The sequence below is a fragment of the Engystomops pustulosus genome, chromosome 7 (assembly GCF_040894005.1).
Source record: "Engystomops pustulosus chromosome 7, aEngPut4.maternal, whole genome shotgun sequence".
In the NCBI taxonomy this organism is placed as follows: domain Eukaryota; kingdom Metazoa; phylum Chordata; class Amphibia; order Anura; family Leptodactylidae; genus Engystomops; species Engystomops pustulosus.
In genome coordinates, this window is record NC_092417.1 from 69228321 (window position 1) to 69242532 (window position 14212).

The window sequence follows — 14212 nt, forward strand, 5'->3', positions numbered from 1 at the left end:
CGGTACGGGCAGGCAACGGCAGTGTGAATATAGCCTAAGGGAAAAAAAGCTACTCAATAGGAATCAATGACAGATGGAGAAGCTTCCTTTTACCATCATTACTAGGTGTCTGTTATTCTCTTATGTAATAAAATAGAGCTTTGGGCACTACTATCGAGTGTGTGAACATAGCCTTATGTGAGTATTCATTTCTGCCACATAATGGGGGAGATAAACCTGTAAAAGTAAAATGTCTCAGAAATACAACTTGATTTGTGCCACATTTTTGAAGTGTTTTATTTTTCTTTACTTTACCCCACGCATTACTTTTCCCATGTCTGCTGTGATCGATATTCAAACCTAGTTTTGTTGACTTGCACCTTTATCTAGGGTGAAAGTACAATTCTCTGGCAGAACTGATCTACGCCTGAAAAGAAACTGTGACATGCAAGGGGCCACCAAGGAAGTAGATCATTTCTGTCTTCAAAAGAAGCATTGGCATTGTCACTACCTATATACAGGGCAGACTCACTGAGAATCTTTGATTTTTGAGCAGGGTCCTTGGTGGTCTCTTCCCGCCAGACAGAAAGAGCAGGAGTTTTTGAGACCGCAATGGCAAAAAATGTTTCTGCAGACTCGGTAACTGTACCGCCTGGTAATAATAGATAGTGGCTGATGCTAGAGGATAAATTCTAACATAAATTAGAGAAAGCTTTAAGGGATACGTTTATTTGCTTTTTGCTTTATTTGCTATTTGCTCTTTTACATTAAGTACTGTTTGGTCATCTGAGGCAAATGGTTCCCTGACCCCATTCCTGGTATTATAAAAGGGTTTTTATTATGGCAGCATTCATAATGAGCTACAGGCAGTGAGAAAACATAAAGCATACATGGCTGATAATAATATGACTGGAACAAAAGTACCTTGGTAAATGCTCGGTAACACAGGCCACAGAGCTCAACGAGGTATGCCAGGGTGAAGACCCCATTCTGAATGACAAAACTCAGCAATTTGGAGAAGGGCTCCAGCAGACTCTGTAATAAGCACAATAATGATCACACTTCTATAAGAATATACATTTCCAGAATGGCTTCACATTGCAACTGCAGCTGTTCACACTGACTGTTAATGATGCATTTAGGTAACTAGCAGATTTAAGAGGTCTTTTTCTACACCTTATAGGTGTCCATCCACTTGAGAAGTTTATCTATAGCTTTTATCATTCCTGTATGATTAGTATGCATAATGGCATCAAATATGTACTGTATATACTCAAGTAACTGACTTATCACTGCAGGTGGGACTGGATCAAGAAGAGGACCTGGGCATCAGAAAGGTGAGTACAGAGTTTATTATTTATATGTGCTGGCATGGGGGTTGGCTGGTTGGCTATATCTTGTGGGGTGGCTAGCTATATGCTGGGGGCTGGCTAGCTATATGCTGGGGGCTGGCTAGCTATATCCTGGGTGCCGGCTGGCTGTTTACTGGGGCCTGGCTATGTACTGCGTACTGGCTGGCTATATACTGGGGGCTGGCTGTCTCGCTATATACTGGTGCAGGAGCTGGCTATATACTGAGGCTGGCTGGCTATATACTGGGGGCTGGCAGGCAATTTACTGGCTATATGGGCCTGTTCTTGCTCCAAAATGTTGCATGTCCTTAATTTCACAATTTTCCACACCAAAAATGGCACCTTTCCATAACTGCACCATTTTGGCAAAAAAAAAAATGCAATTATGGACATGCAACTTTTTGGTGCAAAAAATACACATGCACACATGACTGAAGTGGATGCCTCTTTAAAATAAAAACTATTGGGGGGTCACAACTCCGAAAAGGTCTGATGTGCGTTTTTTGAAACAAAGTTTAAATTTTTTATGTACATGGCTCTGTAAATAAACTTTGTAGATGCATAAATGCTGTTCGCTCCTTAGATTGTCCTCATTGTAGTAGTAGATATCATGAGAGGAGAAGAATGTGCTCACTTACTCTGGTGGCATTCGATGTCGGGATCTTCAAGAGACAAATCATTATTCGTAGACTAGAATCTAAGGAACACTGGACAAAATAAAACCATTGTCAGATCAGTCTTATACATCAATAAAGACACACAAAAGTGGTACTTCTCAGTGATGGATGATGGATCTACCTTTAGTGGAAGGACAGAAGGCAATTTTGTGAAAAAAGTCTGGAACTGGTTACAGATGGTGGTCCACAGGTTACTGGGGGAATCCATAGGTAAGGCTTCCATGAATGTAGCAATATTTTCCAAGCATCTTAACATTGTGCCACCAGCTGGTAAATTCTTCTTGTTGTTTAACCCCTAAAATAGAAGAGAACTATGATCCTGTTCTTTTACTGGGTGTTTGTAAATTTTCTTTACAAACTTTTATCTGTATTAATGCCATTTTTAATAATTTTTGACAGTTTCTTTTTCAATTACTTAATCAATCCTTTATGTGTAAATTTGTAATTTTATTGTCTTCATTTAGAAAATGTTTAGAGCCATGGGAACCATAGTAAGGCTGGGTTCACACCACGTTTTATGTATACCCTAAGCATATAAGCCTATACAGTGTAAAGTGCACAGCATAAAATCATGCCAGACACAGATAAATGATAGACCATCCGTCATTCATCTGTGTCTGGCATGATTTTTGCTCCCTTCATGGCTTGATACATTCATGGTGAGTGCATGGGACTCATTTTTCTTCTTTTTTGAAAACTTATACTTAAAATCATTTGCCTATTGCACCAACCATGTACTATTCTACGTCCTGGGGCTTGTGGTTCAAATTTTCTTTTGTATTGAGAAACTTTGTTGTACTCCACTTCTATTTCCCATAGCTTTCTCAGCCTCTTTATGTCTCAGGCCAGCAACTGAAACTTCATCCAAACCAATTTCAGCCCCGTTTTTCTTGTAGCCAGAACAGTTACCACTTGGCTTCTATGCTTCAATTTGGTGCTCTAAAAGAAGGTCAGCAAACCCTGTCAACCAGATCAGCCAAGCCAGTGAATAGACTTCGAATACTGTAGATGTCAAACCGAGCCACACTAACCCAGGACCCAAGCTTCCGGATTCACCTCTGACTGAAGCAGTGCCCCTAAGTCCCCCACTCTTTATTGGTGGAAATAAAACCAGGTCTTCAAGGAAACCTACAAAACCAAGCATGGTAAACCCTTATGACACTTACTTGTAGACCCAGGCACTGTGACTGTGGTAATCTTCTTATATTTTTTATCAGAGCCCTTTTGTGCTGCAGATTCACAGGCTGTTACACTTTGAGGAAGCACTTCCCCTTCCCCGCTTTATTTTATTTTATATTGCTAATGAATCTTATACTTTTTGGATGAATTTTAAATTTAATAACATTCAAACAGATTAAATGTTTTTGATTTTCGTATTCTTTTTCTTTATTAGTTCAACTATTTATTAATTTAAATGCATCTTAGAACCTCGTTCTGTCACATTTGACAAAACGTTGGACTACTTTGTGGAACTTCCGCTGGTTTATTTGTGAGAACATTCAGGTTTTGTTCATCATTCCTACTCAATTTTATTATTTTGCACTCTTTTTAAAAAATTCAAAGTTGTCTTTTGGTCATTTTGACAGATAAAAAGCACTGCAAGCACTATTTGTCCTGACAAAAGCAACCGAATCTGCAGAGGCTTCTAACGGAGACTGAAGTGTGAACACAGTCTGTTTTTCTGTATAATTGTATTATATAAGCAATGTTACAATAAAGAAAACATTCACAGCATAGAAAACTTTCCATCTTAATGTTCTTTTCTCTCTTACCTCAAGTAGTTGGCTCAAAGCAGCAAAAGAACTGAGTTCACTGAAGTCCATCAGTGACGTGGCTAAGGTTCGTAAAAAGCTGCCATCTGTGAAAAGGAATCAAATTGTGACCAGTGAGTACTATGAGAGTAACAGGTATAGATTTAGAGAATGGGGCAGATTTATCAAGCTGTCTGAAAGCCAGAATATTCTGTTGCCCATGGCAACCTATCACAACTGCTTTTTAAAATATTCATGAGCACTGGTAAAATAAAAGCTGAGCTGTAATTGGTTGCCATGGGCAACTAGAAATATTCTGACTTTCATACAGCTTGATAAATCTGCTCAAATATATGCAAACAGACACGAGAATAACAGGTATAGTTGTAGGGAATATGTGCAAACAGACACCAGAATAACAAGTATATATGTAGAGAATAAGTGAAAACAGACATATCACCTTTGATATTGCTCTGAAATAGTTGTGAGAAGATGCCATTTGGAGCCAGCTGATGGAAAACACAGCGCAGGAACTGTTTGGCTACTCCGGCTACGTTCCCTGGAATCATCATACTGGGGAAGAAGTGAAATGTAAATTTCAATATCTGTGTTATTCTTTTTGGCCAATGTTACAATGCTACAATCCCGAATCTCCTCTTTCAACATCAATATAGATAGGTCCAAAATTTTCAGATAGGTAAGGGACTAATTGCATACTATTAATAAACAGCACAGTACTTAGTAGGTGTTGGTGGCACACCTATAATAACTTCCCTGAAACCCTCTAATACCCTGTGTTCTGTGGTGCAATACATTGTTGCCCATTTCATGTACAGTAAACCAAAATGCATGAGTAATATTTCTCCTTAAAGTGACCTTTAAAGGACACCTGTCATCAGGTCTGTGTCACTTGTCCTGTCACTACTACCTGTTGGAGCAGCTCACAAGGATCCCATCCCAGCCTTTATATAGTTATTTCATACATTAAACATTATAAAATCATCTTTTCTTTATTATGTAAATGAGGCTGGTCACATGGTCAGAGGCAGTGATGTCACCCCTGTTACCCCTCCCCTCTCCTCCCCCTGCTCATGTCTGTGTGTAATGTATAGTTAAGCATTGCTAGTGTGTGCTGTATCTGCTGACATGCTGCATCCTCCTAATACACAGACATCAGCTACACAAGTACCTGACATGTTCTGCTATAACATGGCTGCATCAAGGAGCTGTTGTATCTCTCCTATACACATGCACACACAGGCTGCAGGGGGCATGGCCACCAGCAAGCACATGGAGCAGCCATTACATGGAGCAGCTGTCAGTCAAGCACTGGGGGTGTGGCTGTGCCGCCCACTCATGAATAAGCTGGACAGCTTGAATATGCTAATGACTCATTGGACATTTCACAGGTCCTTTGCATACAGCTTTAGGACCTCATTGCTTAAGTTTACAGGCATGTAGAGGGACAATGAAGGGATAGAGGCAATGCTCTCTAATGGCAGTTTATGAAAATATATTTAGTTTAGGGGGTTATTTTGCATGACGGGTTTTCTTTAACACTTCTCTCTTGGCATTGAAACATTAGATTGCAGCAACCATAGCAAGGTCTTGAGCTACGACTTCCAAAACATTGGCCATTGGTCCAATTCCTCATTAATCCCTTAATGGAAATCACAGACTTCTTTCACTTGTCTTTGAAAGTAAAATAATTGTAGATTAAATATACAATTCCTCTTCAAGAAGCATTTGACCCTTTCATAGCAGTGAGACTTGGAATAATGACTAATAATTAGAAGTTGAGCAAAAGGCTCTTTTTTCTGGTGACTGCCACTGACGTAATTGTGGAGATGAATTATCCATCGGATATTTTAGCATTTCCTCATCAGATCTTCACCTCTCATCACAGTCTGTTCTCTGAGTGCATACGTTGCTGTATTGTTTGTTGCTGATGGGGACACCTATAAATTGTTCTTTGTGACTAAATTACACGATGATTAGTGTAGAATTCTCCTGAGTCCAATTAATTAATGATTCGTTATATGATGTCATTGACAGGTAGCAGCTCTGCGACAGAAAATGGTAAGAAACTGTATAAAACTTATGGTGCTACTGATTTCAAGATACATAATATGTTATGCTCCACTCACATCCAAAGTATTCGGAATTAACTTGGTTTCTGGTTACCAAATAGCAATTTAGAAGGGAAACTAAATGTGGTGCCAGTACTTTTGTGTACACTGAGCAATAATATTTTGTAATATAAAGAAACATTCTAACAACTTTTAGGATGACCATAAGGCCACTTTCACACGGCAGTATTTGTAAGGATCTTTCTCGGTGAAGAAAAGCAAATCTTTCCAATGTACGGTTTTCTGTGTAGGATCACCTTCGTTTTTTTCCTTGCAAGTAAAATCAGTGGCGGCCAACAAACAAGACCTGGATCAATCAGTTGCTGTGGTCCCTTTACTGATTCCTCACCAATAAAAAGTTCAGGAAACCCCTTTTATAGAAAAAGATGTTCTTTGACATATATAAGGCATTTGAAATCATTACCTCTCTGCCTGGTTAGAGAAGCTTGTGCTGCATGCCAACCTAGGAGAGAAGACAAAGGCCAATGATTGAAGCTGCGGAAACCTGTAGTCTCCATTAGTAGTTACTTTATAAGATACTGACCTCCCTACAGACTGCATGATATCAAGCAACAGGGGTGCAGCCAAATCTGGGCTCAAGTGTATGAAGGTCAGGAGAACGACTATCGCTAGGCCCAAGGTCTCTTCATCATACTCCTCCAGAATGGCCCCACAGTCATGACACCTGCAAAGATACATAACATCTAGAGCAGTGATTTTCAACCTGTGTGCCGCGGCACACTAGTGTGCCGCGGCACATGGTTGTGTGTGCCGCGGGGAGCCCCTGTGTAGTGCTGCCGCCGCGCCCCCGTGTTTTGGCCCCCATACTTACCAACAAGGCCCGTGTCGGCGATCCGCCCATCTTCCGTAGCTCCTGCACCGCGCGGCCCATGTCATGTGACTGACGCGACCTGACGTCAGGTCGCGTAAGTCACGTGACATGGGCCGCGCGCTGCAGGAGCTACAGAAGATGGGCGGATCGCCATTAGGAGAGAAGTTACGCGGAAGAAGACATCAAGGGTAAGTATATAATGTTATTATTTGTATAAGGAAGGAAGCTAGGGTCTTTTTTTTAATTAGTAAAGGGAGGCTGGGGCTTTTTATTAGTTAAGGGGGGCCTCTAGGGCCTTTTAATTAGTAAAGGGAGGCCTTTAGGGCCTTTTGATTAGCAAAGGGGGGCCTTTAGGGCCTTTTAATTAGTAAAGGGGGCCTCTAGGGGCTTTTAATTAGTAAAGGGAGGCCTCTAGGGGCTTTTAATTAGTAAAGGGAGGCCTCTAGGGCCTTTTAATTAGTAAAGGGGGCCTCTAGGGGCTTTTAATTAGTAAAGGGAGGCTTCTATGGCCTTTTAATTAGTAAAGGGGGCCTCTAGGGGCTTTTAATTAGTAAAGGGGGGCCTCTAGGGCCTTTTAATTAGTAAAGGGGGGCCTCTAGGGCCTTTTAATTAGTAAAGGGGGCCTCTAGGGGCTTTTAATTAGTAAAGGGAGGCCTCTAGGGGCTTTTAATTAGTAAAGGGAGGCCGCTAGGGGCTCTTAATTAGTAAAGGGAGGCCGCTAGGGGTTCTTAATTAGTAAAGGGAGGCCGCTAGGGGCTCTTAATTAGTAAAGGGAGGCCGCTAGGGGCTCTTAATTAGTAAAGGGAGGCCGCTAGGGGCTCTTAATTAGTAAAGGGAGGCCGCTAGAGGCTCTTAATTAGTAAAGGGAGGCCGCTAGAGGCTCTTAATTAGTAAAGGGAGGCCTCTAGGGGCTCTTAATTAGTAAAGAGAGGCCGCTAGGGGCTCTTAATTAGTAAAGGGAGGCCGCTAGAGGCTCTTAATTAGTAAAGGGAGGCCGCTAGGGGCTCTTAATTAGTAAAGGGAGGCCCTAGGGGCTCTTAATTAATAAAGGGAGGCCGCTAGGGGCTCTTAATTAGTAAAGGGAGGCCGCTAGGGGCTTTTAATTAGTAAAGGGAGGCCGCTAGGTTCTTTTAATTAGTAAAGGGAGGCCGCTAGAGGTTTTTATTAGTAAAGGAAGGGCGCTAGGGGGTTTTTATTAGTAAAGGGGGCCTTTTATGACTGTTTTAGTGTCATTTTGTGCTATTTCGGTTGGTGGTGTGCCTCAGGATTTTCTAAGTATAAAAAGTGTGCCACGGCTCAAAAAAGGTTGAAAATCACTGATCTAGAGGACTGAACCGTTATTATGCACTAATAAAGTGTCCATATACCATCAGACACTTACTTGTCAGACATTACTGTGGGCTGCTCATCAGAAAAATCTTCAGGTGCTGGCACAAACATGCTGACAATGCTGGGAGCAGAGAGGAGGCTGGACTTGGTTGCGCCTTAAAAAAATAGACAAGATGGTGAGCAAAAGCTCTGTTATAATATTTGAACTGTGAAAAGATAGTTATTATGTGATAAATCGTACTTTCTCTCTAATAAAGTTCTGAATTAATACTTGACTGTCTTACATACAATTCAATGCTTCACCTAGTGGTGAATGTAGAGCAGGTGCATAGGGCCTGTTGTCACACCCCATGGCCAGTCCACATTCACCTGACACCATCCTGGTCCGTTGCTAAGTAGAGGCATATCACACTCACCTATCTGAATATAAGGTATGCTTGTCCTTCCCATTGAAACCTCAGAAATGCTTCCTAATACTTCATGTGCTGCTTTGGGATCATCTAAAGTAAAAAAAAAAAAAAATTATTGACTAATAAAGGGGTTGTCCAGAATTTTAAAAAGGCTATATATGGCTGTTGGGAGGTTTTTAAAACAATAAACATCCCCTCCTATGTGCTCCCCTTCACATGTGGCACTGTGCGTGGTCTCTGTTTAGAGAAGCTGAAATGAATGCTGTAGCAGGCACATGGCTGTGTAAAGAGGTCCAGCCGTGACCTACAGTGCCTCTGGTGAATGGGAGCATCGCAGGAGGTGTGTCATGTTTAATGCATTAATAGTCCCTCCAAGTCATATATAGCTTTTTTTTACATCCCACACAACCCTGTTAAGTTAGTTTGATATAAAGTTAACCTACAAATACTACCTAGGAATGGAAACTTAAGTCCTTATTAAGATATTTATACAAACTAGTTCAATCTTAAATTTCATACATCTGGGAGAAAACTACATTTTTATGTTTTTCTATGCTCCTCCGCAAAAATTCAAAGTGCTGTGTACATCTCCTGAAACAGGTGGAACAGCTATTAGATTTCTATTCTGAATACGGAATTTAGGTTACTCACACTGGAGAGATGAAATGCACATCAAATGAATTGAATTGAGTACTTTTGGTACCAGTACAACCTAATTTTGATACTGAGTTACAGTCTGAATAATACACATGAATAAAATATACAGAAGAGTTCAACAATATCAGCATAAGTCAACAGTACAGTGTATATGTGTAATAACACTATGACATCATTATATGACCTGTATTGTGCCTAGTTTTCTCTTTTCTCATTATCATTATTCTGAGCACTTCACTTTTTCAATTTTCTGCTGTTGTTACTGTACAAGAGGTTGTTTTTTTGCAGGATCAGTAGCAATTCTTTTTTTATCACTTCTCTTTGGAGGGCCTCTGCTCTTCCCACATGGTAGGAATTCACTGAAAAGGCCAACTTATCACTCAGACTAGAGAAGTGTGTGTATTAGAAACACATTACTGTTCAGAAGATTGAAGCTATTTGGGGCCTGTGATAAATAGGGCCTAGGAGAGGGAGGCCTTTATACTACTCAAATCCCCCACTTCCCCCCAACCTCAGCTTAATTATCCTAATGGAGCTAGCAGAGTGTTACTTGGCTCGGTAGGGTGCCGGGCTTCAAAGGATGGCCCCAGTCATGGCGACTCTGACGCTTCCCTCCATTTTCCCTCCAAAACTCTTAAACCAATAAGTTCATTAGGGACAGTTATGGAGTTATGGTCCATCTTAGCCTAAGGGCAACTACATTTTTGGATTTGTTCTCTACCGGGTATCATAGGGGCCAACCCCCGATGCTCTAGCATCCTTGGTTCCAGAGACATAAATATCTCTGGATAGGACCAATGCGATCCAGGGAATCTGCCGGATCCAATGATACCAGAAGCATGACCCTACGACTTCCCCTTGAGAAGCTATGACTTCTCCAATGTTCGGGATTAGAGATGAGCGAGTATACTCGTCCGAGCTTGATGCTCGTTCGAGTATTAAGGTACTCGAAACGGCTCGTTGCTCGGACGAGTATTTCCCCTGCTCGAGATCGAGCATTTAATTAAAAAAACACAGTGAAGAACAATGAAGAATAGAATAAAAACAGTGAACACAGTGAACACAGGATCATTTAAGTGAAAAACACAGTGAAAAACACAGTGAAGAATAGATTACAGATGTTCGGCACATCTGCTTACTTGTGGGAGATACGCGCGGAACGGTGCGAACAAAATAGTATGTGAAGAACAATATATATGTGTGAAGAACACATTGAAGAACACGGTGAGCAGCACAGAGACATCGGGGAGCAGCAGAACGGAGACATCGGGGAGCAGCAGAACGGAGACATCGGGGAGCAGCAGAACGGAGACATCGGGGAGCAGCAGAACGGAGACATCGGGGAGCAGCAGAACGGAGACATGGGGCGGCAGAACGGAGACATGGGGCGGCAGCACGGAGACATGGGGCGGCAGCAGAACGGAGACATAGGGGAGCAGCAGAACGGAGACATGGGGCAGCAGCAGAACGGAGACATGGGGCGGCAGCACGGAGACATGGGGCGGCAGCAGAACGGAGACATAGGGGAGCAGCAGAACGGAGACATAGGGGAGCAGCAGAACGGAGACATGGGGCGGCAGCACGGAGACATGGGGCGGCAGCAGAACGGAGACATCGGGGAGCAGCAGAACAGAGACATAGGGGAGCAGCAGAACGGAGACATGGGGCGGCAGCACAGAGACATCGGGGAGCAGCAAAACGGAGACATCGGGGAGCAGCAAAACGGAGACATAGGGGAGCAGCAGAACGGAGACATAGGGGAGCAGCAGAACGGAGACATGGGGCGGCAGCACGGAGACATGGGGCGGCAGCAGAACGGAGACATAGGGGAGCAGCAGAACGGAGACATGGAGCGGCAGCACGGAGACATCGGGGAGCAGCAGAACGGAGACATGGGGCGACAGCAGAACGGAGACATGGGGCGGCAGAACGGAGACATGGGGCGGCAGCACGGAGACATGGGGCGGCAGCAGAACGGAGACATAGGGGAGCAGCAGAACGGAGACATGGGGCGGCAGCACGGAGACATGGGGCGGCAGCAGAACGGAGACATAGGGGAGCAGCAGAACGGAGACATGGGGCGGCAGCACGGAGACATCGGGGAGCAGCAGAACGGAGACATAAGGGAGCAGCAAAACGGAGACATAGGGGAGCAGCAGAACGGAGACATGGGGCGGCAGAACGGAGACATGGGGCGGCAGCACGGAGACATGGGGCAGCACGGAGACATGGGGCAGCACGGAGACATGGGGCAGCACGGAGACATGGGGCAGCAGGGAGACATCGGGCAGCAGGGAGACATGGGGCAGCACGGAGACATGGGGCAGCACGGAGAGATCGGGGAGACTTCAGTGAAAGAAGAGCAGCGGATCCCGGGACATCGTATCTCCCGACAAGTAAGCAGATGTGCCGAACATCTGCAATCTATTCTTCACTGTCACTTAAATGATCCTGTGTTCACTGTTTTTATTCTATTCTTCACTGTTCTTCACATCTGCTAACTTGTCGGGAGATAATATACGCGCGGAACAGTGAAGAATGGATTGCAGATGTTTGTATACATCTGATAACTTATCAGAAGACATTCTTTTTCAATTAATTAACACATTTTATTCCCGAACCATGGTCCCTTTGAAAAATGCTCGAGTCTCCCATTGACTTCAATGGGGCTCGTTATTCGAGACGAGCACTCGAGCATCTGGAAAAGTTTGTCTCGAATAACGAGCACTCGAGCATTTTAGTGCTCGCTCATCTCTATTCGGGATGTAATACCAGGTAGGAGGGACCCATTACCGCTCCTGGGGGTGGGCAGAGATGTGTCTGCACCTGATACAATCAGACACCTATGAGGCCACATAGTCTTTGTTTGGGAACCCATTATACCATCAAGGAAGATCTTGAGGTGTGGACTTTCGGGTTCCATTTGGCCCACTCAAGGTAACTAACTTACTGAGCTGCTGATACTTGTAGTGCTACCTTTTGTATTTTGTACTCCCCTTAACTGTATATATCTGTATTGTATCTATTGCATGTATTAAGGCAATTAATTCTGAAAATTAATCTGTGTTGGTCTTTTATCTCGATACCGAAGCCAAACGTCCGTGTCTTGCTCACATAAATGCTACCGTGTTTGTTCCTCACCCTATATAATCCCGTTACAGACCGGGCTTAAATCAAAGAAGAACTGGTGGTAGCTAAAATTGGGTTGATAAGATTCTATTTCACTGAGGATAGAAAAGGGGTCTTATAGCCATTCAGGGTTGTGGTTTATTGTTCTGCCATAAATAAAAGTTGTGGACAACTTTAAATCACTTCCTGCGCCTCTCAGAACCTGTGCGTTCTGGGAGTGTCTATAAAAGGATAACCAAGTGACCTTGAGTACTCCTCAGGGGTCCGAAAAGCCAAGGTTTCCTTCGCAGGGCCCATGCTTGGATCATCCAGTAGCATGCTCCATTAACTCTAGTAATAGGATATTATTGTAATATTTTAATATTATTAAATATAATAATTTTTGGGCAAAAATTTCCCTGATTTGGTTGGTTCTTCTATTATAGCTCTTATGTTATCTTTATTGTGCATTTTAGAAAAGTGATGTATAAGATGTGTGTATTTTCTTCAATAAACTTTGTCCTCCTGGAATTCTGGTTCTGTGCTTTGGTTATGTATGTTTTTACTTCTGTTCAAGGAGTTTAGTGCAGAATCATGAGTGAAGCTGTGGAGTATTATGAAGGATGTAACTCAGGATCAGTAAGTGATAAGTTATGTATTGTATGTATACGATGGCTCCACCAGCAGAATCATGAGTGCAGCTCTACAGCAACAGAGGATATATAATGCAAGATCATTACAGGATAAACATTTTTACTGTATATACACAGTGATTCTAACAGAAGAATAGCCAGTATGGCTCTGGAATAACATGTAAACTGTACAGCATTATTTTTGTATGTAAAATGATGATTAAGTTACAAGCTTGATGAATAAAATACACACTTTCAGTGACATTTCCGGTTTTTATTATTTATACCAACTTTTGTCAGTAAAATAATAAAGCAGGTTCATACCACAGGACAACATATGGAAATGGTTCAGTACTTACAATGTTGATTAATAACCATACTGATCTACATCTAACCATTTCTATCACATATTATTTGTATGAGGATTATGTCCTTTATTCAATTGCACACAACAGATTTGCAGCCTCTGTATCAGAGGAATATGTGATGTTGCATGATTTGTGGTGGTCATGAGTGGGGTGAGTTGTTCTTCACCTACCCGGATCCCAGGTACTGATGTTTTGGGGTGCACTGGATTGTTGTTCGAGCTGCCTCTTCATGAGCTGGGCCATAGTAAGCGCACCAAGTGAGCCCCTTTTCATTTGCCTATATTGCGCTTCATGGACATAAATATATTATGATATATTAGGAAGAAGCAGCTGTTCTGGATCACAGATGCTTCACAATAGTGCTTTTGTTTTCCCTTAAAATATGTACAGTTTTGTATGGAATCCTATTTCTTATCAATATCTTTATATCCTTATTTGGATAAGGCTGCTTCAAACATTGACCACCCTGTCTGCCATCACAAGCTGTGCTAAAAAAAAATAAAAAGTTCTGCCTTTTTCGGGGTAGGGTATACTGTAAGCTGACTTTGACCACACATATGAGATACTGTGAATAGAATTCAATGAAACAGTAATTTGGGTTATCCAGCTGTAAGTAAAGATTTATTATCACTGAGACCTTATACACACCACTATGTGTGCATGCATTCAGCAAACCATGGGCTGTCACTGTCTGCAGCCCGTCTGACTTGAGATGGGTGAGTGGCCCTCACCCTGCATATGTCACTTTTCAGCTGGTCAGCACATTCAAGACGCTGTGAGGCACTTGCACGCACAACACCAAGAATGTGCCCAATAGAAGGCTATGAGCTAGCAGCAGTTTGTGCAGCTAACTCACAGCCTCTGTCTATGGTTGTGTGCATGAAGCCTTACTATGTGCTTCAACATCTTTTTAAAGAACTCTCTGGGGCACATTTACTGAGGGCTGTACACCAGTTTTGGTGGACTTTGCATGTTCTTTTTAGTGTAA

At 42.6% G+C, this 14212-nt stretch overlaps 1 protein-coding gene across 5 annotated transcripts in view; it reads right to left on the bottom strand.

Moving 5' to 3' along the window:
• UNC79 (unc-79 homolog, NALCN channel complex subunit) overlaps positions 1–14212 on the bottom strand; it is a 110577-nt gene that overhangs the window by 19329 nt on the left and 77036 nt on the right. For 4 of the 5 annotated variants that reach the window (XM_072116308.1, XM_072116306.1, XM_072116309.1 and 1 more), the window contains 10 exons: positions 13395–13511; positions 8466–8549; positions 8102–8204; positions 6433–6573; positions 6313–6351; positions 4220–4332; positions 3781–3866; positions 2130–2303; positions 1970–2038; positions 904–1014 (listed from right to left, as the gene is read on the bottom strand). In XM_072116308.1, coding sequence (XP_071972409.1) covers positions 904–1014; positions 1970–2038; positions 2130–2303; positions 3781–3866; positions 4220–4332; positions 6313–6351; positions 6433–6573; positions 8102–8204; positions 8466–8549; positions 13395–13511 — 1037 coding nt within the window. The remainder of the gene's footprint in view (positions 1–903; positions 1015–1969; positions 2039–2129; positions 2304–3780; positions 3867–4219; positions 4333–6312; positions 6352–6432; positions 6574–8101; positions 8205–8465; positions 8550–13394; positions 13512–14212) is intronic. The other variant, XM_072116307.1, reaches the window with a different exon arrangement.